At 36.5% G+C, this 27120-nt stretch overlaps 2 protein-coding genes and 2 pseudogenes across 3 annotated transcripts; 1 reads left to right on the plus strand and 3 right to left on the minus strand.

The window, feature by feature from the left end:
- The window catches only part of LOC140857091 (uncharacterized), an 11163-nt pseudogene extending 8783 nt beyond the window's left edge, over window positions 1-2380 (minus strand).
- Window positions 2070-6801, minus strand: LOC140857092 (protein SPA, chloroplastic-like). The gene is given in 6 exon segments (XM_073255393.1): window positions 2070-2393; window positions 3583-3688; window positions 3691-3738; window positions 6191-6242; window positions 6354-6437; window positions 6519-6801. Coding segments are annotated over 6 exon segments (471 nt in total). The 5' UTR covers window positions 6678-6801; the 3' UTR covers window positions 2070-2371.
- A 1238-nt stretch (window positions 6802-8039) lies between these two features.
- LOC105044158 (probable diphthine methyl ester synthase) lies at window positions 8040-15115 on the plus strand. 2 transcript variants are annotated; one of them, XM_019849757.2, is made up of 6 exons: window positions 8040-8372; window positions 8469-8593; window positions 10291-10520; window positions 13305-13344; window positions 13711-13802; window positions 14716-15115. In XM_019849757.2, the coding sequence occupies exons 1-6, from the start codon at window positions 8223-8225 to the stop codon at window positions 14766-14768; spliced, it is 690 nt and encodes a 229-aa protein (XP_019705316.1). In that variant the 5' UTR covers window positions 8040-8222; the 3' UTR covers window positions 14769-15115. The 2 variants fall into 2 exon arrangements, with proteins under 2 accessions (XP_019705316.1, XP_010920266.1); XM_010921964.2 differs by having other exon boundaries at window positions 8041-8372; window positions 14709-15115.
- Window positions 15116-16658: 1543 nt separating this feature from the next.
- LOC105044157 (uncharacterized) lies at window positions 16659-24637 on the minus strand (annotated as a pseudogene).
- Window positions 24638-27120: the final 2483 nt, after the last annotated feature.

Raw genomic sequence — 27120 nt, forward strand, 5'->3', positions numbered from 1 at the left:
CTATTTCCAGTAGGAAGAACGGAGAAGCAATTGGCACAAAGAAATTCGAGGCCTTCGAATCGGTAAAAGTACCTATTTCTTGGACAAGACAGCGTCCATCCTCCTCTGCCTTCCCTCACCGTCTTGCCCCCCTTCTTTTTTCTGTTACAGACCATCTTGGCCCCTTTGGCCCTCTCTCTCCCTCTCTCTTTCTCTCCGTTTCTTTTTCTTTGGTATTCCGTAGGCGTATCTCGCGGTCAGGTAACATACCTCCTCCTCGCCGGCATTTACGAGTTTGGGTTTACAGGAGGGCTTGGTGCGATACGTCGTGGCATAGATTATTGCTGCGGAGAGAGCGAAATTTTAATTTCACATTAATTATTCAGTCAGATCATCTTATATTATAAAATTTTAAAATTTTTTATTTCTTCATAAACTTTTTTTGATTCAAATAATACAACCTTAAGAGATAAAATCATATGGACACGTTGGACCGCACATATAGATAATCAGATATTCTTGACTTTACCGTCATTAATTTTTTTAGTGAACACCATTAATTCTTTTTAATCATTAGTTCGATAATGGGTATAGAGAGTGGCGTTCGCAGTAAAAGAGTGCATGGATTCAGATCGTATCGATTAATCTTGCTCAACAATTATATTACATTTTGCATGGATTTCATAGCGCGATGAAATATTTCTTTTCATTCATAAAATTGATCAAAACTGATGTCATAATTTAAAAAAAATCATGCAAAAATATGATGATTAAGTTTGTGAAAGAAGATCAATCAATTTTTGTGTGAAAGATGTAATCTAAATCCCAAATGCATTTATGTGGGAGGGTCCAAACTGCATCTTTCACATAAAAAAATAATTATTTTTTTTTCACGATATCGATCATTGGATGGAGATCCAAATAAATATTCAAATATTTTTAACTTTTTCTACCATCCATCTACATAAATGTCGAAGTAGCCATTGCACGATGCAAATCATGGCTTCGAGCAGAAGAAGTGGAATCGTTTTTTCTGGCAAAAGATACAACCCTGTCCGTGTGAAACAGTTTTTAAGATGGTGCGGGCCAGGTAGGTTGGATAATAAGCAACGAGCAATTGTTTGGTGGTCAATGCTGTGTGGACGGATAGGCAGTTGTTTCCTCTCTCACAACTGGGAAAAGCAACAAAGGGTTAACACCAACCTCCCTCAACCTGAGAAGCTTCAATTCACCAACACCTGATTCGAGTAAGAGCTACACAAATAAATAAATAATATAAATTGAAAAATTAGTTGGGACCTCTTTCTACCACGTGGTTAAGAAGAAAGACATCGATAATGTTACATACAAATGCATGGAGTCTAATGCAAGACCAACCGCCAGTTTTTCTTTTAGTTTTCATTACCAAATAAATGCTCATATGAAAACAGGCAAAGGTTTCTCTTTTCTTAAAAACTGAAAAAAAAAAAGGGACAGGCAAAGAATTTAGATTCGTATCAAAGTTGTTTGGAGGAGAATAGAATTGCAAAGAATGTTATGTAAATTCCTTGCATTTTCTCCTCTTTTGAACAGTGGTTTACGATAGCAGTCATTGCATTCCAGAGTTCTCTTGGGCACACGTAAAAGTGATGATTTTTGACAAAGGCCATTTCCCCACCACAACAGCTGTTGTGCAATAGGAAAATAATAGGTCCTTGCACTGCTTATCAAATGATCCAGAATTCTCTTGTGCACATATAAAAGTGATGAATTTTGACATAGGCCATTTTCCCCCACCATAACAGCTGTTGTGCAATAAGAAAATAGTAGGTCTTTTCACTGTTTATCAAATGAAGTAAAAGCTTATGAGAGGTGTCAATAAGAGAGAGTTTGCTGCTATTTCTCATTATTTTCAATTATAACAACTAATGACAGTTATTTGGACAGATTGTAAAACTGGACTGAGCAAGTGTGCTTCACAGAAAATTTTTGACGGAACAACTTAGAGATAGTCACTTTGTGCTCTACCACATGCTGACCAACTCCTTGCTGCGTGGGAGCATTGGAACTGAGAGCAGTCTGATGCCTTAAAATTTGATGATCCGATAACATCAGAAATTCATGAGTGACTATCTTTATTGGATCACATGCACATGCAGGTAGAACAATAGCTAGTAGGAAAAAGGTCGGATTTCCAGGGAATGGACTCCTAATGTCTGTGGCTACAGCAAGAGAGATAGCAACCATAATACAAAAACATTAAATATATGATCTTGGAATTACCATATCTTCCAAAAATGAATGAAAGAAACTATCCCAAAAGATGTTCCTAGCGTAAATAGGGATCCCGCGTGCTTTACAAGTTTGTAATGGTGCTTGCATTGCCACATCTTGCAACTACCCAATAAAGGCTTCAATCATCATCCTTAAACTCCCTATTTCATGGACAAAAAGAAAGAAAAAAACTATTATCATCATCAACAAAATAAACACACACACACACACATGTTGCATAAATCATAGGTCTAACTAGATCTACTACATAACAAAATTAATCTAATACTTAATTGCCTTCACTTATAATTATGATGGATGAAAGCAGATAAACAATATCTATAGGTATGCCTCTACCAAAATATACGACCACGATCCTACTGATAAAATATAATGGTGAAATCAATTCTAATAAATAAGATAGTGCAATATATTAAAATTATTATCGTAAGGAATGCATATGCACACTTCTAACTCTTCATTAACCTAGATGGCAGCCTATCATATAATTCTTTGCAATTATTTGGATTTCCTATCAAGGTGCAGCATTTTAATATCCAACATTTTATAACTGTGCGATAGGTTTTTCCTACTTTTCAATAGCTTAAATTTTTTTTAAAAAACTTAATTATTAACAAAACAGAAAAACATCATATATAAATGTATTTGAAATGAAATACTAGTTTAGTATTGATTGGATGGACTTTAGTAACAATTATAGATAGAGATATAAACAAAATTGTACTAAAGATTCAATGAGACGAAAATGCAATTCCTATGTTTGTTTAATCTGACAACTACGTAAGGTAGTGTGAAATATCAGATTATGTTCAAAGTCGATGTCTTAGGCCTTGCTATGTAGTGACCCTCAATGAAAGGTATGTCTTCATCCATATCTTCGTAAAATTATTTAAGAAGCATATGATGTTTCATAGGGGAAAGGGAAACATCTTATTTCCGGAAACTGATTAGGCATACAAACTTGGAGGTGATAGTTTCAGCATTTCATCGATTTTTAGGATAATGATGGTTATCTATTACGTGGAATAATCTTACTCAAAGCATATGCTATCATAAAATGAATGTCAGCATCCTATGTCATGAATATGTTTCAAGATCCTTAAATGATTCTTGTTGCTATACAAAATCAAATCGAAACTACTAATTTCTAGGGCATGCAGAGTTATCCCAGTTTTTACAGCATCTCTTCTGGATGTAAATACAGTTTTATGTCATGAAGAATGCGTTAACCGAATCCATTTATTCGATCAGTCTGCACAAACTTTTATGTGGACAATGGAATATTTCATATGGAAGATGACTTCAACTGAATTTTGGATGATGTTTTACCTGCGATCCAGATAACGTGGTTGGATTCCAGTGCCTTGGCATGTGGTGCATGTTAACGTGCCAGCACCTTCACAATTGATGCATCGTGAGACTTCAGATTCGCCTCCCCAAGAACTACAGTCACACTACCCGTTCCAGTGCAAAACCTGCATTGTTCTGGAAATCAAACATTTCCATTTAAAATTGTCATCCGCTTACACTTGGAAAAATAAACTTCTCAGATGATCGTATGCTGACATCCATTTTGAGAAAATATACAAACTCAGCCACTCAATATATAAAGGAAAAAATTGTTATGTTGATAAAAAGCTTACACCTCTTTTAAATATGTCGATTTGTGTGTGTAACAGCAATAAAGATATCTTGCCAAAGTTGCAATAATCTCTTCCAGTATAACAATCAATAGTTATTACACTATCTAATTAATAAACAGCAACATTACTCCATATTGTACTGGCAAAACATTTACACATTTATTGGCACCTGGCAGATGTGACATTTTCAATGCCTTCCATGTGAAACCAGAATACCTATCAGTTAGTTGAGCCTTCAAAATGTGATTGTCATTGTTAGAACCTGATTTTGATGGGAAAATGTTTGATCAGGAATGAATCATGACAGACAATAGACTTGTTTTTGCAAATTGATGTCAGCATGTTCAACTAGCATATTCAGTGTGAAATTCTTGCTTGCATTGCTGAAGACCGTTAAATGTATTTCTGATGTTATGTAACATAACTTTTTGGTTACCCCCTATCTGGCTGCTTTGTTTTAGAGTTTCAAATAGTGAAATTGGTGCCACAAATTCTTGTTTATAAGGCAATTGGTATATTTTGATACCCACATAGCGATTTTGGAATTCAATATAGGATACCTATCACATATTCCAAACCACATATCTCAACCACCTATGATACTTTAAGGTATTTTAGTGCCGAAAAACACCTCTTAGTACATATGGTTTTATGAAAGTTCATAGATGACGAATTCTGATTATCCAGTTACTTCTGGTAGAGGACACTTGTTTTATATTTGTAATTATCCTCTATCATTGGAAAATTTACCTCTGATTTCAGAGTCCATTATAAAGGATGAAAACAATGACTATATGAACAAAACCTAAAACAAAGTGGTAGAGAACAGATTAAAGCATCTACTAGTTGGCTGTCACAGACAAAAACATTAGTTTCATCTCTATGAACACTAAAAGATTCATGCCGACATTATTTTTGGCAGCTATCAGATATTTGCAAAGGCTAACTAGTGCCAGCTCTTTCCTAGAACCACATTACAGAGCTACAAGACAGAGGATATGATGAGAACTCAGCATTCAACAGAGCCACCCTTTTAGTGATTCTTAATTTTCTGTTTGTAACTCACTTTTAGTGGATATCTAGCAGCTAAAAGTAAGCACTAATGGATTTATCAGTTTTGCTCATTAAATAGTTTGTTGTGCCTCTATAAAATCATGTAGTGCTTAAAAACCTAGCATATGCATTCACCTCTAATAAAATCTTCCAAACTGCACATGACTATGGGCATCATCATGTCAAAGCGAATCAAACTGCTTAATATCATATGCACACTTGCCAACCATGTTGATCTACTATGCTAGACATGTACTAGGTTCTATGCATAAAGAACATAGCGGCTCAGTTCCTGCTCCACTGCAGTTATTTTTTTTCAGGATTAAATTAATATAACATGAAAAACACACGAGATCCTTTCAATACCTGACTACATTGGTTGCATGTATCCTCATTCACCATTATTTCCTATCTAAGATCATGTCTTCTAAAGCACAAAGCATCATCTTTTTATTTCTAAGTGCTCTGTTCACATCTTCTCCAAGCTTCCCTTACTATTTTCAACCCTTGCATTCCCTTCCTACCAATGATGGTAAGGTCAGTTCTAGCCCACCCTGCAGACCAATGATGATGAAAAGTTTATCGTGTATACTCCAAGTCTTCTTCAATATGCTCTCGTACGACTATGTTATATAGTTTTACAAAAGATGTACCTAAAGTCCCGTACACTCTCACTTCTTATAAACTCATGATATGTATAGTGCTACGTTATGAATCCGATCTCAATGCTTAACATGTTGGTCTACGAATAAAAGGTAATCTCATAAATTCTCTATTTTACATCCTTTGGAATCCCGTTTTAGATGATTGCACAACTGTCCAGCAGCACTCCCTTAATTCATCCACTATGCATGTTTTCCGTCAGAAACATCTCTTAAATATTTCTATCCTTTTAAAGGACATATTTAGATTACCAAAGTAACCAAACGAATCTTAATGAGGATGTCTCTCTATCATACTTTCAGGTATGCTGTCCTGATCGGACTTTGAATTATCAAAACAAATGCAAGAAAAAATTCATACGAACTTCTTCTTCTTATCCAAGTAGAACCGGACCGAATAATTACTGAAAACTTAAATTAATCATATAATATCTCATCGGTTAAAAAGTATCAAGTGGAAAAGCTTTACCAAAACAAGAATGCAAAAAAGAGTCAACTCGGCCATTAACTACACTGATAGAAAAATATGATACCAGGACTACTAGCTCTAGAAAAAAGTGGGGGTAGATGAGGCCTTACGAGCACCAGAACCATTACATGGGAAGCAAGGCTGTGTATTATCCCGCTTAGCCTGCAAGACAAAGCCTCCTACCATCAAACCCCAAAACCCTTGAATTATTTCATTTATTTTTGTCAGTAACAATCAAATATAGAAGGGAAAAACAAACTCGAAGAAACTAACAGCATTATCTATCTGAGTCTCGTAGAACACAGGGATGCCGATGCCCACCGCGACGCTGACGAGCCCAACGGAGATAGCTACGAGCTAAAGGAGAAAAAAAAGGGAAAGATTGAGACCCAGCCTGTTAATTACCAATAGTGGCAAGGAGTAGGGGATAGAGAGTACCGTGTTCTGGTCGAGCTCGAGGGCTTTGATGCGGGGATAGGAGGCGACGGACTGGCGTTTTACGGTGATGGGGGGTTTGAAAGAGTGGAAGAGCTTCGGGTGGGGAGAGGAGAGGAGGAAGGAGGAGCGCAGGCTGGGAACCCAAGGCGCCATGGCCATGCCTCCAGAGAGCGTGGCAGATTGCTTTCCTTTTTCTTTTTCCTCTCTCGCTCCCCTTTTTTTTAAGTTCCCCTTTCCGCAGAGAGCGAGCTTTCGGACCCGAGAGACGTATCCGAGCCGCACGTTTAGGATGAGGCGCACCCGTGTCCTCGCCCGCCTCTTATTTTGCGGGCCCCTGTTGGGGGCATTGCGTTATTGCCCACGCCACGGTGTCCTCGGGAGCTTAATAAGCGGTCAACTGCAGAGCACAGTCTCCTTGACGCTGCTTGCCCGTGCCTTCGTTCACTGAAACTTTCTTGCTATCCTACAACTCCCTTTGAAGGTTATTTTTATTTTCTGAGCGCCCCTCTTCCAGAATTTATCAAAATAAATTTTAACGACAGTATCAAAAATAAAAATAATAATATAAAATTTATCATCCAAAGTTTGGATGTGAGGTTATTGGTGGTTGAGAGCTTTTATTTTTTCAAATCTTTGATTTTAAAAATTAAATTTTATGCTGTCTGAATGAATATTATTTATCTGATAAAAATAATAAATAATTTTTTTATTAAAAATAATTCTATCATTGTCATTAGATTAGATGATCCATGATAACAGGAGGCAGCTAGAAGTTGATCCACTCCTCTGACATCTGAATTGCTCTTTGTCTTTCAGTCGCAGGTGCTGTATGTCCAATAATAATACCTGACATCAATATTAAAAAAATAAAATAATAATTTATTAATAATTTTTTAATAAAATTTTTTATAATAAATAATAAAAATAAAAAAATATATATAATCACAATATTATAAAAATATTAATAAATATTTAATTTTATATATAAATAAAAATAAATACAAAATATTATCATATACCATCTGTAAAATAATTTTGATTTTGTAAAAATTTTAATAATATCTTTCATATTAAATATTAAAAAATAAATAAATAAATAACAATTTTTTTAAAAAAATTATTATTTTTAATAAAAATAATATATAAATTAATTATATGATATTTTTTTTAAATTGATGAACTCATAATATATATAAAATTAAAATATTAAAAAAATTATTATATATATATAAATATATAAATAATAAATATTTTAAAAATTTTTGGATGGACAGTAGGGTCCTCAAATTTCTCTCACGCTCCATCGTTGGATATGCCTGTTAAGAGACGAACGGTGTAGCAGGTTAAATTGTATCTTTTGTTGTGAAATATTTTAAAAATTGAGTTTGACGATGGAATGAAAGCATCCTACTGATCTTATAAAATATTTTGTATTCTAATAGTTTAGGCTGCTCTCTGATCATTCTAAATGATGTGGCCACTGCATGTACAAAAATAAATAAATAAATAAATAAGGAGGAACGTCAAGGCGGCCTCCATCTCGGGGCAGTTCCGGTCTCTGTGGACCGGAACCATAGTACTTAACCAGTGCCTGGTCTAGGTCTGGCCGGCGCCACTTCCGTCGAAAAGGATCAAAAAGACTTCGCCTCCGCCATCGCGGCCACGGTCTTCTCCTCTCATTCCGCGGAGGAGAGCAAGAGGAGGATGCTATATATCGTGGGGTTGGGGCTGGGGGACGAGAGGGACATCACCCTCCGAGGCCTCGACGCCGTCCGCAGCTGCCACAAGGTCTACGTCGAGGCTTACACCTCTCTCCTCTGCTTTGGCATATCTTCTGATGGCCTCTCCCAATTGGTACGCTACCTCCTTCCTCGCCTCCTCGCTCTCTCTTCTCTTCATGCCGGATTTGAATGGAGTATTTTATTCGATTAAATTTGGCGTTCGTTTTAGGAGAAACTATATGGAAAGGAGATCACGGTCGCTGATCGGGAGATGGTCGAAGAGCGGGCGGATGTCATGCTGTCGGAAGCTTCGGAATCTGATGTTGCTTTCCTTGTTGTGGGAGATCCTTTTGGGTATGGTTAATTTTCCTTTGCTTTCCGTTCTTTTTCTTTCCCTTTTTTTTAATAGAAATGGAGCTTTTTGTATGTGATAGTGTGTCTATTTTCTTCATATGGTGAAGTTTTACATTATAGCTTGAATGTATATTTGCTGTTGCGTCGAAGAATGCCACAATGGAAGCAGAACAAGATCGTTAGTGGTGATTATGACCATGAGTCATTTCCAAGGTCGGGCATGAAATTAGTGAAGTGATATGGGGCAATTTCCTCCCTTAAGGATACTACAAGACTAATATGAGTGCGAGTATGACTTACACAAACTTGTTGAAAATCCTGTCGTTGGAACTAGTGGCCACCGAATTATTGTTTCAGAGCCTGGTTCGTTTAGAATTTTAAATTGTTATTGAAGAGCGTACTACATGTAAATATGTGATGAAGATTTTTTTTTTTTTTTTGTTCATGTGTTGATTAAATTTATCAAGTAAGTGGGTAACTAGGGTTCGGTCATTTATCTAGCCTTCATGCAAATCTAAAACTCTGAGGCTATAGGTGAGGTTTGGAAAGGAAAAATTGCTATTTTACTATTCACCTCGCCTCAGAAACTCTCAAAAAATGAAGGAACAAGGACATCAAATGATTAATTACAACATTCATATACTATAAAATCGGGAGTGCAAAAGTAGTAGTGTTCTATGTTTAGAGGTTGCTTACCTTATCCTAGAAAAATATGAAAGATTTTGAGGGACTGGTTACTTTAAGAAGATGTCATTTAGTAAAATTGAAATATAAAAACTCATTGAATACATTTTTCTCTTGACTCGATTTATTAGTTTTTATATCATTATAAATTTATAATTGTAGTCCCAAAGACTGTTGTTACTCTTATCAAATGGGTCTTTGGCCATGGGCAGCTATCCTGCACGTGTGCAAAAGATAGTCAGAGAGACATGGAAATTTGACTAACAGGATCTGCAAAAACGATCTTGACAGACGGCCAGGTATTTAAGCAATGTCGACCATTACAACAAGTAACCTTTGGTAGAAAATGTGCTAAGGTCCTCGGATAGCTTTATTAATCAAAATAATAAGAAAAATATTCAAGACATTTGCATAATCTTAGTCCTCAATATGAAAATTCAGGGGAAGCATGAAAGCAGGATATTTTTAGTATATGCAGGGGAAGCACCAAAACTTGGTAGCATATGCATTCACCCTGCAATGCGAGCTAAGGCTGCTACATCTGACTCTCCTAGGCCCTGCAGTGGCTGGAGCATCATGCACCGAACCATCCTTTTTTAACTGTCCACCCTTTGGAGGTACATAACTGATGTTAGTATCCATGTTTGATGTGCTTTTGTGTATGTTACTACACCTTTTATCTTGTTTCCTCCATCCTTAAAAAATTTAGATATGCCTCTAATATGAGATTTCAAGGTTTTTAATAGTTTCCTCGATAAAATTGTAGTTTTGCCTATAGTGAAATTGAATAATGTGCTGCTTCAATTAATTATTTAACAACATAAGTACTTGTGTTTGTTAGCCAATCTCAGGTAGTATTTTGTTCCATCGTATTGACACCCATGCTGTGCTATCGAATATCCACAGAATACAATGTAGTTTGGTTTCTTAAATGTCTATGTTTTGGTTTTTTTCTTTAATGATATGATTAACTTTAGTTTTTTGTTATGTCCACTTTCGAACATTACTTGCAGAGCAACAACACATACTGATCTTGTTGTCCGGGCAAGGAAACTAGGGATTAAAGTCAAGGTGATACACAATGCCTCTGTTATGAATGCTGTTGGAGTTTGTGGCTTGCAACTTTACCGCTATGGCGAGACAGTTTCTATACCTTTTTTTACGGAGACATGGAGACCAGACAGTTTCTATCAAAAGATTCAAAGAAATCAACAGCTTGGATTGCATACACTTTGCCTGTTAGGTTGGTACCTGATACCTCTAATCTTTCTTGTAATCTAAAATTCTTTGGAACGTGCCCGATGTATAGAAATTTATATACAGTTATAAAGCATCAGCTATCGCCATCTTTTTTTGGTTACACCAGCTCTATAGCCAGTTGAAAAAGCTTTGCACTGCTAATAACATGTTTCCATTCTATTCACTGAGTGCAACATATATATCAGTTAAATACAATGTATCAAAGTTAATTCCACGAGCAGCAGAAACATGTTTACTCATCACTCTTAATACCCCAAATATGCCCCTTCTGGGGCAGTCAGTCAAGTTGTATTAAATAAAAGTCAATAAATGCTGATGGAGGCACATGCCTCTCGGTAATCAATTTATAATGATTAAGGTTAGTGGCAGTCATCATTTATATTCTCAGTGGATAAAACTCTGCAATGTAAACAACCTGCTGTATGTTGTCATGCTATTGAGCAAGTCCAATGTATAGTAGACAATATGCCTATCAGATGTTTTTTAAATACTTGAGAACAATAATATTATTTTTTCCCCTAGGGCAAAAGGTTTACCGATTTCAAGTAGTTTTGGATTAAGGCTTGGTTGAGGTGAGTTCCCCTTGAGTGAAAATCTTAATTATCATATAATTTACTGTAGTTATATCCTGATAATTTGACTAATAATCCACATGTCTTGATTTGTTCAACTAATCAATTGAAGTCATTTTTCCTAGATGAGTGATTGGAGGTTGTTAACATTCACTTTTTGGTCAAGACATAAGATAATGAGAAAACAAAATTGTGGAGATTATCAGTAGACATACAAGTCTTTCAATGAAGATTTGTTGGTTCTGGTCACAGTAATCTGTATCTTGACTTATGGATGATGGTAAAAAATTACATGGGGGAAGCACCACCCATTGGATGGATGAGCTTAAGGGAGAGCGGATGGACCTGTTTAATACTTTGCAAGCCTCTAGATCAAACTTGGAGGAGCCTAGTTATTATTCTGTTGTGGGTAATTTAGTGGAAGGGTTTCTGATGGTGCCTGGAATCGAGAGGGGAAAAGGAACCTTTATGGTACTAGGGACTTGGGAGATCCAAAATGCACAGCACCTTTATTGTTTAGGGGAAGGAGATTTTTTTCTTTCTCTATTTTCTTTTCCTTTTCTAAATACTTTGTTTTGAGGAGTGAGATCCCATGAAGTAACCTCACACCCCTGGAAAACTTTCTTCCATGCTGCAAAAAAAAAATGGAGGTTAGGTCCAGCCATACCTTTGTTTTTAGCTTTCTTGTGTGCATGTTTCTTCTTTGAGGAGGGTCAGTTTCAGTGTTAGGAACTACAGAAAGGGGTCCATCTTCAAGCAGTAGACAGAATTTTCTGAGAATTGAGATCTGCAAAAATTTTATAGTTTCATTATTATTTAAGAAAGTAAGTGGTGAAAAGCTATGAATTTAACTTAAGTGGTTCTATTTCATAGTGATTTCTGGTTAGAAACTCTAAGTGAGGCTGGATCCAGTCAACTGCAAATAACATTGTTTAATTTAACATTTCTTAAGCCTTTAGTTTATACATTATCCTGACAATGTGAGCTGAGACGAAATTTAAAAATGAAATTGTTACATGAATTGCTGTTTTTACTAGTTCAGCAGCTTTTTTTGATGCGGGTTGAAGGTATTTAGTTGTATAATGGTAATAAACAAAGTTTTGTAATTGCATGCTAGGTTAGCTTTTGTGCTCCTATTATTTAAAAAGGAAGTTTAGAACTTCAGAATCTGATTACCTCCATCTAGTTTGGGGATTATGTTTGAGATCTTCCTGCTTCTCATATTAATTGTACTCCTTGGAAATGTGGAGGTATTCCTCATTTCCAGCTTGTCTAGTTTGTTGCCTTTCTCTCCCCCAATTCATAAACAAAAGGATGCAGGTATCATGTGCCAGCCCAACACTGGTACAGTGCATGCTTTGTCATGATGTACTAATGCTTGGCATGCATTGGCACTGCTGTTTGCTTGAACACACTAGAGCTTAGTGTAATGTTGTGTTGTTGTGGACGCTTCTAGGCCCGTTCCAAGTTTCAGCATGCAGCTTGTGCTGTGCTAGTGCTGCATGCCAGTACGGCACTAAGACAGTATATATCATGCTGTATTGCACATGCCAAGCAGCATCTTGGTCCGTGCATAGAAATGGTCATATGACTTACGAGGCTATATCTGTTTCATAACTTACTGCTTATTCTCTTGATAGACCTAATGATGAAATTAGCAGAATACATGTACATTGTGGCATATGGACATTTCATATATTTCAATAGAGTCACCTGTGTTTCAAGTATTTGCAATTTTAACGGGCCCTTTTGGTGATGATTCTTAAATCTATATCATCCTTGCATGCAACTGTTCCATAGTTAAATTTATTTTGCTGGAATTTATTATCGAGTTGCAGAACCCAGGAATCTGAAACTTCATGATCCTATTCTTAGTTTGAGAATCAAATTTAGGTTGTCCTGCATCATTTATCCACATCAGAGACACTGCATGTGAATTCATCAATAATTGATGTGGCAAGAAAGAACACACAAAAGAGTGAATGTCAGAATTTGGAACTTGGAAGTCCACTTCTCTTTCCTTTTCTTCTTCTTCTTCTTCTTCCCTTTCTCTTTGACTTGAATCTAGCTACAAGATCGGAGCATTCTTGGAATGATTCAAGAAGTGTGGCTTAATTTGAAATGCCTGTACCATCTGATTTTTGAACAAATCATTTATATCTGATTATTTAATGGAATGTATTTCATGTGTGCAGATATACGTGTAAAGGAACCTTCCTTGGAGTCCTTATGCAGGTTTAGTGACAAATATTTATTTTAATTTTGATTTTTCATTCTTCTTCATCTATATTTTTTTTGTTTTCTCCTTTTTTTAGCTATGCATATGCACCTGAAGAATCTTTTTTATATAAAGATAATAATTCTTAAGAAATGATTAATTCTTAAGAAATGATTAAGTGGCTTTTAAATGATTATATGCTTGCAAGCCTTTAAAAAAAATGCTACCCCCGCGCCCCCCCCCCCTCCCCCCCCTCACACACATGCAGGTGCATCAATAAACATGTATATCCATACACAAGCACATGATATATTTGCATATGCATGTGTTTTTCCCAAGATGTAATACCAACTCTCTGAATGCCTCGGCTCTTGAATTTCCAGAGGAAGGAAGTGTTACGAACCACCAAAATACATGACAATCCACACTGCCATAAATCAGCTATTGGAGGTTGAGGAAATGCGCAGAGAATCTGGTATGCTGTTAACCTGCCTCCATCATTGTACGATATTTACATTGTGGTCTACCTATTATTTCCTTGTATTGGCAAACTCAACTAAACCTTTCAGGAAAAAAAGTTTGTAAATGGAATTGAAAGTCTAAATTTGGCACATTTGGAAGATGCATGTCAAGTTATTGTGATTAATCATTACATAATGTAGCGGTGACATCGTAGTCAAGTTATTGTGATTAAATACATATCAAATTATTATTTGCATTTTGGCTTTTTGTTCTTTATAGATATGAAGTTGTAGTGCTGACATAGACCTCACCAGCAGATTGATACAAGGAATATTAGTATATCAGAATTTGCTGGCATTCTCTTGTCGAATATTGAAATTATGAGATTTCCTGTTGGCTCCCTTGGATCTTCCATGTATTTTTGCCTCTAGGAAAATCTCATGCTATGTGTTGCACATCTGTGCTTGCACACTTCATGTGTTACCGCTGGTTTATTCTCCATGATATAAGGATCTAGCTTGGTTGTGAAAGATATGTTGCTCGTGGATGTAAATTTTACTAATTTGATTGTTGAATGATGTATAAGTTCATATCTGTAATCGTCAGGGACAGTCAGAAATTAAATCTTTCTACTCCATCTTTAAAATGACTTTGCTGGTCCTGTATTCTGAGTCTTGGATCTTCATGTGTTTCAGTGATTTAGTTGTTTCAGCTGGCATGGATAAAACATCATATACCTGGTTAACGAGCAGAACCTTGAATCTCAAAATTGATATCTTCATAGTTCCATTGCCTTTTCTTTTTCCTTTTTGGTCCATCAAAAAATTCATATAATCTTCATTGTATTGTACTTCTTGCGTAGTGGGGTGAAATTGCATTGTGATGATTATTTTTTACCTGTATTTTGACTGGCTGACAGCTTATAGTGAAGAGTCAAAATGCATCGGGGTTGCTCGGCTGGGGAATGAGGATCAGATGATAGTTGCTGGTTCCATGAAAGATTTACTTGGTGTTGATTTTGGTCCGCCACTTCACTGCCTTATTGTAGTAGGTGAAACTCATCCAGTAGAGGAAGAGATGTTGGAATTCTATGGTATCAAGTGATCAAGTAAATCGACCTAACTCTCAGCATAGCTGTTCTTTCTTTCTCTCTCTCTTTCTTTCGTAGAATGAGGCCATGGTGTTTTTAGTTCGTAAAAAACAAAATACAAGAGATTATTATCTGCTGAGATATTCAGGCATGTGATTCCTTTTGAAATTATGCAAGAAATATTTCTTTTCTTGGTATCATTTAAAGCTAGCTTAACAATCAGTTACTTCGTTCAATTCCCTTGGTGTGAAGCTGCAACTCCGGGCTTGTAATTGTAACATTGAAACTGTAATGTTGTTTAGATCATACAAAATGTGAAAACATTCTTTTTATTTGGACATGAGCTTGCTAAAGCTGGATTATCTGCTAATATTCATTTGATAGAGTCGTAGATCTTGAACCATTAACAATCCTTGAAATAAATATTAATTAGCATCGACTTCTAAATGATATTTTGCCTTTGAATAATCTGCAAATTGTCCCACAACCTGATTCTGACAAGATTTTGGTTCTACTGGAATCACGCATGGGTGCATTTCCAATTACTAATATTTCAATCAGCCAAAGCTATACCACAAACTATGGCAGAACTAGGCTTGCTCCTCTGTCTTCAACGATAGCATGTTTTGAGCGAGTGTAGAATTAACTATTTTATTTTATTATAATAAACTATTCTTCTCAGAAAGAATTTATCCAGGAGACGGCTTCTCTTACGTGCTCAGTTCATGCCAAGCCAACCAAAGCGTGATGCCCTTTTCTTTCGCGAGTTACCTTGTTCCGCAGGCCGAAAACCCCTTTTCTTTCGGACCTCAGGTTCAGCCCGGGTAAAGGGAGGCGGATGTACGGAAATCGGAATAGTGTTTGGGTTAGAAGTTATAACCCCTCACGGTTCTTCCAAAAATAAAAATAAAAAGGGAGAGAAGTGTCGCGCTCGGCTTGGGATATAAAGCATACCAAGCGTTATGAAACAATACGCCCTTCATCTTTGCCACTGTCCATCAATATATCACCGTCTCTCTCTCTCTCTCTCTCTCACCCTATCTATCTTTCTATCTCTACTCGTCATGGCTGCAAGATTTATAGGCTTAGCCCGTATTGGTTCGTTCACCAAGCGGCTGTTCGTTAAGCCAGGGGACGCTGGTAAAGGTTGTTCGATATGTTTGGAAGAGCTCAAGGTTGGAGAGGAGGTCAGGATCACCGCATGCCATCATCTGTTCCACCCCATCTGCATCTATAAGTGGTTTCTTGTTCCACGTCGTTGTTCATGTCCTATCTGTCGGAGGATCCTCATAAGAATCTGATTGGCGATGCCACAACCGTTGTCTGCACCTTTTGAAGATGATCATCATGGTCAAGGAATCATTAGCATAAGCCAGCCTCCTTATTCTTGAGAGTGAATGCATTAAAAAGCTTTATTATGTATAAGTTTATGAGGAGTTTATACTAAAGTTGATCAAGAATCTTATTTTGAAAACAAAAGGAAACCAATTATGATTCTTCTTCACACCTTCTTGTCAAGCTAGCAGTATTCTTGAGAATTGATGTAAGGAAAAGTTTTGTTATGTATAAATTTATGAGAAGTTAATAGTAAAATTGATCGAGAATCTTATTTTGAAAATAAAAGGAAATTGATCGAAATTCTTCTTCTCATCTTCTTGTTATGGATTTTTACTTTTATTTGTTTATGTGATGCATGGCTAATCCACGATTTCACAATACGATGGCCTTCTTCTAATAATCCTAAACAAATCATTTTTATAATAATCATGCCTGCATAGGTTGTCATGTCCTAATTCACTTACTGACATTAAAATTCAAAGATTAGATACAATTTAATAGTTTGGTGATCAAAATCAAATAAGATACAGTTGCCCTACTTACCAAGTACGGTAGCAGCAAAGATGTGAAACTAGATGCATTAGTTGAAATTTTTATTGAGCATGACCAACCAAAGTAATTTGAGAGCTAGCCTGTTCGGCCCATCATCCAACAACAAATCCAAGATATGCCAGCCACCAATGGGCAAAAACTTCTGCTCTGCTTTGACTTCGAACATCAAAACCTAAAGCCACCTGAACCTAGACAAATCCCATACTGAGGCACATATCAGCTATGGAACACACACAGGTTCAGCCGCAGCTTCTTTCTGAGTTTTGCACCTGCAACAGGAGATATTTACAACTTCAACCATCAAACTTTAAAAAAGGTCAATGCAGCCAAAGTAGTGATAATGATGGTCAACTAATCATCAGATTAAATGAATGCACTGCACCTTGAGCTATAGGAGGAAGTAACGAGGGGTAAAGTAGAATCCAAAAAAAAAAGCAACTACGGAGAATGATGCATTAAATGTTTAATTTTACTGTTCACAAGAAGAAACAAGCATTTTGTGATACATGTAAGATGACTAATCTAATCTGTATTGCAGGAAAAAAACCAGATGATCATCAATCTGTGACATTATTTCCAGAAGAAGAGATCAGTCCACTGCATATGTCCTTTTGCTTGTACATTACATATGTGTTTCAGTGACACTCCCCAATAAGACCCTTTTTATTTTGGGAATGATGGCAGAAGTAAAACCAATTAGTTTTAAACAAAAGATGTTGCAAATGGACACACAAAACCTCCTCCAAATGGAGCCGTTCAACTGCTGGGTTATATTTCAATTTGCCCAAGAAGCACTATTTTCTTCAGCAAAAAAAAATGGGGGCAGATTAAAGGTGAAGATAAGTATCATATCTTATTCATGCAGTTGAAAGCCACTACCGGTAGTAGGATTAGATTTATGATTTCATATATCTTGCACTGCCCATAATGCTATATATGTTAAAAAGAATAATCTCAACCTAGTGGTGTCTGCCACCTTAAAAGGGACGTCCTCACCACTTCTCTCTTCTAGAAACTAACTAAACCTTGAATAAGAGAAGTTCATGGACCTAGTAAAAAGAAAAGTAGTACAAAACCTAAATTTATTAAGAATGTCAACATAGAAGAATCATTTTTCCAATATGACTAGATAACATCCAGACTAGGACAAAAAACTTTGCCTTGTTGTAGTCAGTAGACTCCCAAGGGCTGATGACCAACACTTGAGTGGTAGCTGCGACAAATAATTTCTTTTCTAGCAGCAGCAAAAATATTTCACTAAACTCCATTGATGAAAGGGAAGAAAAGAGAAATAAGTTACATGGAATTAAACATGTGTGTCTGTTGCAAATGCAGGTGTTGGACCCTTCCAATATCTAAGAATTTCTTCATATGGATCTGTATCATAGTTTCATGCCAGTACCCATGCCTAGATGTTGGGTGCAGGTAGCTAAACCGATAGGTCTGAGTAACACAGATTAACCATAAAGGGCCAAAGGGTTGGAAGAAGGCATGATAAACCAAGGTCATTGGGACACCTCGGATAGAACATTAAAATCATTAGACTTAAATTATGCAAGGTAATCTCAAGAGTTAAACCAACAAAAGATAAATCTAAAGGATGCAGTGGACATAATACATGTGCACCAACAAAAAAGGCGCTGTTACTGAAAATGGTTTTGATCTGTGTGAATAAATTTGTAAAAAAGAATTTCAAACTTGACTTCAACTAAACTACATAAATCTAGGAAGGATCATATTGTGAAAGACTGCAAATCAGCCAAAAATCTGGAGACCTAGGCTAGTTGGCTATGATTATTCTTGATGCAAATGCCTTCAGACTGATACGTAGAGATGGAGTTGATTATGATTATTCAAACTCACAAAGAGATAGACTGCCTAACTGCTGATTTTTATTTACCAGACAAATATTCAAATAGCTGATTTAAGTAATTCTATCGCAGAGTGTATGAAGCATATTATCTATAAGACATGATCAAAATATTGCCACAGAAGTGCAAAACAATTGCAATTATACAAAATAATATGCTTATAAATCTAAACAAATACTTATAAAATATAGCAAAAGTACCTATTGCAATTTGTTCGAGATGCAAAGTTATGATTGTTGCACTTAGCGCACATCCAGTCCCCATCCCGCCATTGTTTTGCCCTGTTAAGAAGCACAGAACTTAATAGCTCAGATAGAATTGAATCTTTCTGGTATTTATTGTCTTTGACCTGGTGCGCACTCTTGAGTGCTTTCCTTTGTAAGCCACTCCATTAAAAAAAATTTAAAAAATCAAAAAAAAAAAAATGCAAACACAGAGGTTGTTACCTAAGATTGCTGATGCAATTTGCTGAAATTGGATAACTTAGTTTTCTATGAGCAGAGGAAGATCTCAGGAGATTCTATATTTTAGGGTCTTCAACAGAAACAAATTTGAGATTATAAAAATTATAAGAGTCAGCAAATAGATATATGAAAAGAATAGAAAATTGATAAGTAATATAAATATTATATATTCCAAATTTTCACTTTTGTATCATGATAACATATAAGATTATCAACACAAAAAAAAAGATGTGATATCATAGTATTTTGAAACAAAAAAAAACCAACCTATTAACAAAATAAGATATCTCTTTTCTATTCAAATCTTTAATGTTTCCATGAGTCAAATATATATATAATTTTGAAATCAGAGAAATACATTATTTTAGACCCATAGACTGTAGGTACAAAAAGACCCCAATTAAAGCAATTGAATGTAAGTATCAGAACAAAAGCCATTACCCTTTCCCTATAAGTGCAGGCATTGCTGCCATCTGTGAGGTTTGCCTGTTTTCATGCACAGAAGGTACTGTCACCGAGTTCCCATCTGCACATTTAGAGTATGTTCCAGGTCTCTGGTCATTACTAGATCCTGCTAGTTGCTCAAAACCCTGAAACAAGTGTTGCTGCCCATTTGTCCTGGATGGCTAAGTCAAAATGAATGGATTTGTTAAATTGGTTCCATGATAAGATTGCAATAAATACATACAGAGTCCAGTCATACCAAAAATTGGAGATTTATATCCCCTGCATTTACCCTCTTGTTGTCCCACTCACCGAAAAACTCTTCTGGTGCCAATCTTTTGGTACCCAAAGCTGAAATAAAAGAGATCGATCAGTTTCACTATCTCTTTGTTATAAGGTGCCTTTCCATTGAATAAATAATAAAGGATCATAGAATGAAAATTTAAATATAAAATGATTAATGACAATAGCTCCCATTATGCAGCGGCTGAATATCCATTGTAAACTGAGATATGTCCAACAACCTGATGATTATATTTAACAATACCAAGTGAAAAATAATAAAACCACATGCAGATGCACAATGCTATCATATTTGTTCAGATGTTCATGTTTCCATCTGTGCTGAAGACTAAAATACCAAATGAAAGATGATAGAATATTACTGTTTTACATAATATTATAAAATAAAACTTGTAAAAGCAAATGAATTTAAAAGCAATTCTGGCAACATTAAACTATGGGTGTCCTAATCAATAAAAGTGCCAAAAGTGATCCTAACACTCTTAGAAAACTCTAGAATTATAAACCATGGTTAAATGTTCAACTTCACAGAACTTAATCAAGTTCAAAATGAATGCTGGTGAAAAATAGTGCATAAATAACATCAAAAACTAATCTATCTTATCAATCTGGGATCAGGTTTTTGTACCAAATTCCAAATATGGATGATTTGTGAAAAAAAAAAGACAAATTTGTTCGCAAGGATGGCAAGAACATAGGCAGCACATCATTTCAAGGGCATATTAACAACAAAAACCAATGACAGAGTATATGCCTCAAGGTTGAGATAACCTTCACATAGTTACATGTAATATGATATGCAGCAACATGTATCAACAATTCCTTAAGAACGGGAACTAGAATACAACCTCATTAACTTTACAAATATAATGTAATTGAAAACTGATCTCTAAGAAGTTGAAGGAAAAGAATTTGCATTACTTGGAAAAATATCTGTAAGTGCTGAATTCATTGCTGAAGTGGATGCACCAGGTGGTATAGGTGCATTGCATTCTTTGCACTGCAAACAATTAGGAAAAATTTTCTGGATCAGGGTTCACCATTCACATGGAAATGAAACTCCTGATGAACTGGGTAAGAAAATTATTTTAATTTGCAAATATACTGAATGCATCACAATTATCCTAGAACGTATCAGATAGCAGGTGTTTTTTTTGGAGAGAAGCAGACTTATTTTGGTTTAGTTTAAAGAGAATAACAGAAGAGTACTACATGGAAAAGATTTTGTCCATTTTCTGTTTCAAATATCTAGTAATCTAATTTCTTCAATTAGTAACTTGATGTTAGATACCACTCTATAAGTAAAGAGAACGAGACTTGGATACCATTGATCAGCTAACATACTGGAGCATGCATGTGTGTGAAGGTCGTGTGCATGTCCTGAGTTTGAAAAGCCAAATATGGATGGTGATCATACTTTGCTTGTTTAGGAGTCACAAAAGGATATTCTGAACTCCAAATATATAACCAATCACAAACAGAATAAAACTGAATTCAGTGGGTATGCAGTTTTTAGTCGACAATTGTTAAGCTGAAAAATTTATCTCCCTCGTTCCATTAATTCAAGTTCTCATAAGAAATGAAATCAGTTATTTTATAGGGTTTGAGATATAAAGCTGAACCTTATTTGAATGGCAGGGAAAGCTTAATATAATAGTTGATTAAGAAACTATTTGCTTCTCAAAGGTATCGGTGCCAGAATTAATACGTCAAAGAAATCTCTATGAAAGAGATCAAATGCTTCTCATATTTAGAGGCTGCAACCCCAAAGATCTCAACAACATAGCTACACATAATGCTATCGAAAGGCTAGTTAAAGCAAGGACAAAGTGTTGGAAATGTCAATATTACAAATTGTAGATGAGTTATGGATCCAAAAAAAGTTACCTGAGAACGTGATGCATAGTTATGGAAGCCGCAGTGACATATCCAATCACCATTGTGCCAGCCTTTTAGAACCCTTGAAACTTGACTTGTGTTGCCAACATATGAGAATCCAACACCACTACTACCACCACTTAAGGGCCAGTGGGAGATGAGTAAAGGCCATATCCATCAGTCCCACCAAATAACCAATTAGAACTTAGCAGAATAGAGTGCTGAAGAGCTGAATTGCCTGCTACGCCGAAGTTCATCTTTAATCCAGGTAGTCCCTGGACCCTACCAAAATAATGAGCATAAGTTGGCAGGGATGCTCCAGGCATTGCAATTGCAGGCATTGCTGCTTTCTCCTTTGGTTGGCCACACTTTTTGCACTTCTCTCTGGATGCATAATTATTGTTACTGCAACCTATTGATCCATTTGCCACACACGCCAACCAACAGTGCAGCCAGCGAGGACAACACATCCAAATATACGCACACCAACGGCAATTCCAGACCCAAACACACACAAGAAAATACACATGCCCACTCAACACCAATGGTTGTAATTTCTAATCTCAGATAAATAATATGAATAGTGCATGAAAGCAATAACAACACCCTACAGACTGCTCACAAATTTGTTAGCTAAGCCATTTCAATAAGCAACAAACTTATAGGAACCACAATTTGCATCACTAGTTACGGTACCTTTACCAATACCATGCTAGTACAGTGTTAGCATGCATTAGTTTGCGGTACCAACACCAGGTGTGCTCCCTCTTAACGAGAATCGGTTCGTTACCTGTATTGGTACAGTGCACCTGGTATGGGGTGGTACAGTCTGGCATGGCAAACCATGATAAGAACAAATGTACGAAGTAAATTATCATCAATCCTATGAAACAACTCGTCAAAGTATGTTACCAAGGCCAGCCCTGGTGCAAGCATCAAAAATCACCTTTCTGTTTTCTTTTTCCCATCAACCTTTCCTTTGTAGTTCAGTCTCCAATCTATATGAACGATACTAAGCAAAAGGACCAGAAAGTCACCTTGCGCTCCTCTATTTTACCAAACAGATGATCTCAAAACAAAAAATTCATGCATATAAAAGCAGTTTACGAGAAAATAATCACAAACCGGAAACTGTACGTAATAATCACGACATGCCACATCTCATCGGCCTATCTGCAATATATTGACAGAGATGTATTTATGAAAGAATGGAATGGCTTCTAAGAAACGATTATAGGGAATATAAAAGACAAAACAGGGTTACTTTTAAGGTTTACATATATAGATGCGTTCATCATGATGTTTAGTGACTGCTTTCATACGTAGTCTATGGTTGTGCAGACAACCATCAACTCTAATGTTTGATTCAATTTATGGCAGGCGGTGTTCCACGAATATATGAAAGAAGAAAACGACGATCCGAGAAGAAAAGAAGGAGAACACGAAAGAGAGGAAGGATGTTTCTGTACCGGTGCAGATCCAGTCGCCGACGCGGGGAACCACTTGGAGTCGACGGGGGTCTTGGTGTCGACCAGGATGCGGTGCTGCTTGCACCGATTACACAGCGATCGGAACGCGTAGTTGCGGTTCCCGCACCCGACGCACTCCCAGTCCCCTCCCGCCCCCCTCCTCCTTCCCCCATTTATCTTATCCCTTCCTCCCTCCCCCTTCTCCTTACTTCTTCTTCGTAGTAAAGTACATGCCCTGCGCCGGGCCGGCGACCGGAACGAAAAGGCCCGCCTCCTCTTCTTATCTATAACAATCGGCGGACAAGAGAGTGTGATCAGAGTGGCAGGCGCAAAGAGGAGCGGCGAACCCAGCCCAACAAAAGCGATACTTCGGTGTGTCGGTGAGACTTAAAACGTGATTCGGCGAATCAAACCGATTTCCGGATCTAGCCGTAGGCGAAAGAAATGATCAAAATTAGATTTTTTTTGAAACAAATCTAATTGCAATTTTGGCAATAGATGAGAAAGACAAGCATGTCCCGGGACAAGCCGACGAAAGAGACAAAGTAATGTGAGAGAGAGAGAGAGAGAGAGAGAGAGAGAGAGAGTCGCCGCTTTAATTATCGTCCTTCCATCATCTTTCTCCAAGGGGTCATTATTGTCCGGTCATTCCTTTCGTTGTGGCCGGCTTGGGTTAGTTTTGGATCCGGTTAGATAACATATATAGCTATCATTTACTTCTATCGTCCTTTTGGTTGGATAATAAATGGTCGTTTCAGTGGACAATCTTAGCATAATAAGGAGTAACAATTATTGTGGCAACTAGGACAACTAAAACAAATTTTTAAGTTATAAAAATAATATTTCAATCATATAGATAGAGAATGTTATTTTAGCAGGAGTAAAGAATATTTTGTATACTATTTGTTGATCTTTTTATATGATAGCAATGCAGCATATAAAATCATGCAGTTTTGCTATCATTTTTTTATAATATTTTATTATAAAAAATATAATAAATATTATATATTATTATTTTATATATTTTTTATTTTTTTAAAAAATAATATTTTTTTATTTTTTTTCCTTGCGAATCTTCGTCAGCCGTCTCTTTTACTTCTCTACGCCCACTTCTTTCTAGCGCCACCGCAGTTGCTCTGAGCGGTTCTCCGCCTGTGGCTCCTTCCCCTGACCTCCTGTTCGCTTTCCTCCATCTCCCTCCATCGATGACTTTTGAGTGCCCCATATTCACCATGGTCTCCCCCGTCTCCGGCATCCGTCAGTCCTCCACCCTCGATCCAACTCCCTTGCAGCGAACCCCCATGCATGCCCACATTCCCCCTCCCATCTTCCCCCAGCATCCGATTCGTCCACCCCGTGCAAGTTGTCCGCCCCCACTGCCTGCGGTCACACCCCTCACTCTCGATCCATGCTGCCCTCACCACCCATGGCTCCTTCATCTTTGTTGATTGAAAAAGAATTTTTTAAAAAAAAATAATTTAATTATAAAATTTTTTATTAATTTAATATTAAAATATTTTTAATTTTTTAAATATTTATTGTATTAATCATGTACATAAACACAATAATCAATTGAAATCGAATAATCTATTTAATTCAACAGTTAAAAATATATAAATAATAAAAAATTAAAATATTTTTTGAAGCAGCACAGCAAAACTCTAAAGTTCTGTTCTTAGTCGCCCACGGCTATAACCCTTGACAGCTTAATGAGATATTTGAGCTAAAACAACTCATCTTGAGCGAGGTTAGTTCATTCGACGCCTTTTATGGTCTTTTGATTCTTTTTCTTTTTTTTTTTAGGGATATGTTTGGATAATCCGGTACTACTGCACTAACTTCCTACGAGACTCAGAAATTGGACAGCTCATTTGGGCATGGCCTATATCAACCCAACACCCTCCGGCCCAAATGTGAGGGAAAAAGGTCTTCCTAAGTACTTTTATCTTCCTACTGACAAAGGATGCAGGCCTAATAGCGTTGGTTGGGATTTTCCTATAGAATGAGGATTGGGGCTTGGGCGGACAAATAGGCTTGACTCTTGAAGAATATTTCTACAGAAATAATCAAACAATTTATAAAGTGTGATCATAATAGAGCAAGGGATCCTATTATTAGCCAAGACTGGCCCTTTTTTTGGTGAAGTAGGTCCAACAACTTTATCGTCGTTACTCCTTGGTTTACCACATAGATAGCATTTTTTAGCTATTTCAGTAAATTTTAGAAAAAAGGCATATGATAAGCAAAATGACCTCAATGGATAAGATCCAACTATCAACATTACAACACACGGGGAAAAAAAAAAAATCAAATGCCATGGGATGTTTAGAATCACACATACACAGAGAGAGAGAGAGAGAGAGAGAGAGAGATAGATGTTCTAACAACTTCAACGCTTGCAAGTCCTATCTTATGAACCAACCACCTACTTACCCAAAAAAACCAAGTAATCACCTCCCTCACATATCTGCTGCCCGTTTCATATTTGATATGCCAAACGATGATTGATGCGACTCAATAAAAATCACAGGTGTTCTCTAGCATAAATTTTGTTTTAGCCCTTGTCTCGCGGGGACCATGTTGAACAAAAGATTGAAGGAGCAAATGAGATGTAGCACGTTCACCATGAAATGATTGAAGGGGAAACTTTGGATCCAAGCATTCTAGCTATCACAAATTTTTCACTTCACAGTTAACACCTTTGCATGGGACAATAAAACCAGTGCTTCATGCTACAACCCCACTGTGAACAATACTGACCATGTGTACTGCACCAATCCTCTCATACATATGTGAAATGCCAACTAAGAAATATTATTATATGGGAGTTGAATCCTGTAGCATCTCTCTCATAGGAGCCCAACCCAATAAATTTACTATTTTACCAAAACAAATCCAAGAAATTACTGGTCAACGGTCAGGAACGCACAAGGTGATATGACTAGAAGGACCTAACGAGCTAAAGATTGACAAACCCAATGTTAAAGTGGCTAAAAAAATAATGTAGGATTCCATCAAGTGGAGTGATTGAGGCAGAGGGACATCAGCAAAGATCAGCAAAGACGATAAACTTAGTGGCCAGAATATTTAACGCCATGGATACCTGCTATTGTGTTAGAAAGAGCCTAGCCTGTGATCTGATTAACCTTTTGCCCTCCCAAAAGAAAAAAATGTAAATATTAAACTAATTAGATTAGAAGTTGATTTTAGCTTTTGGTTCATTATACTATGGAGCTGTTTAACAAAACATTGTACGAACTCTCTTTATCACCGGCTACCAGGCAAGCATCTTTCACACCCGCAGCTTGGCGAATCTGCCCCCATCATCATCACTAACAGAGTAATTAATTGAAATATGTTGCTAAAATTAAGATAGAAGAATAAATAATGACAGAATTTTCTTAGCACGTATAATGTGTAGATAATAAAGGTAACGGACAAGATCTGGTTGCCGTACACATTCGTCCACCGTTAGAAGGCTCCACCGCCCATCAACAACTGCGTCCTCTGCTGGCCCGATCCGTTCGGGATTTTAACCACGGTAAGCAACTAAGCATTAGCCATACAGTCGCGTGTAATATTTTTAAGACACTTTGTTAATTTTTCATCAAAAAAAAAACCTTTGTTATCCTATGCATAAATAATGACTAAATATGATCCCTGGAGTAATATACATAGATTTGGGATATGTTTTAGTAAAAGAGTTGAGCTCTAAAATAAAAATAAAATTAAATATTTTTTATTTTAATAATTTAATGAAAAATTTTATTTTGTAGAAGAATAAAAATATTTTAACCTTTCAAAATTTAATTTTAACTCTTTTATATTATTTAAATCTATCTGTTTTCAATTTTGATACGGTAATGAACCCAACAAGCAGAAAAATATGATCATCCTAATTTTGATTTCCATTCTGTTCGCA

Source organism: Elaeis guineensis, chromosome 4 (genome assembly GCF_000442705.2).
Source record: "Elaeis guineensis isolate ETL-2024a chromosome 4, EG11, whole genome shotgun sequence".
In the NCBI taxonomy this organism is placed as follows: domain Eukaryota; kingdom Viridiplantae; phylum Streptophyta; class Magnoliopsida; order Arecales; family Arecaceae; genus Elaeis; species Elaeis guineensis.

Coding starts and splice junctions, on each gene's coding strand:
- LOC105044158 (XM_010921964.2), top strand. CDS start 8,223: ATGCTATATATCGTGGGGTTGGGGCTGGGGGACGAGAGGGACATCACC. Junction 10,521..13,304: donor GCATACACTTTGCCTGTTAG/GTTGGTACCTGA, acceptor TCATGTGTGCAG/ATATACGTGTAAAGGAACCT. Junction 13,803..14,708: donor GGAAATGCGCAGAGAATCTG/GTATGCTGTTAA, acceptor ACTGGCTGACAG/CTTATAGTGAAGAGTCAAAA.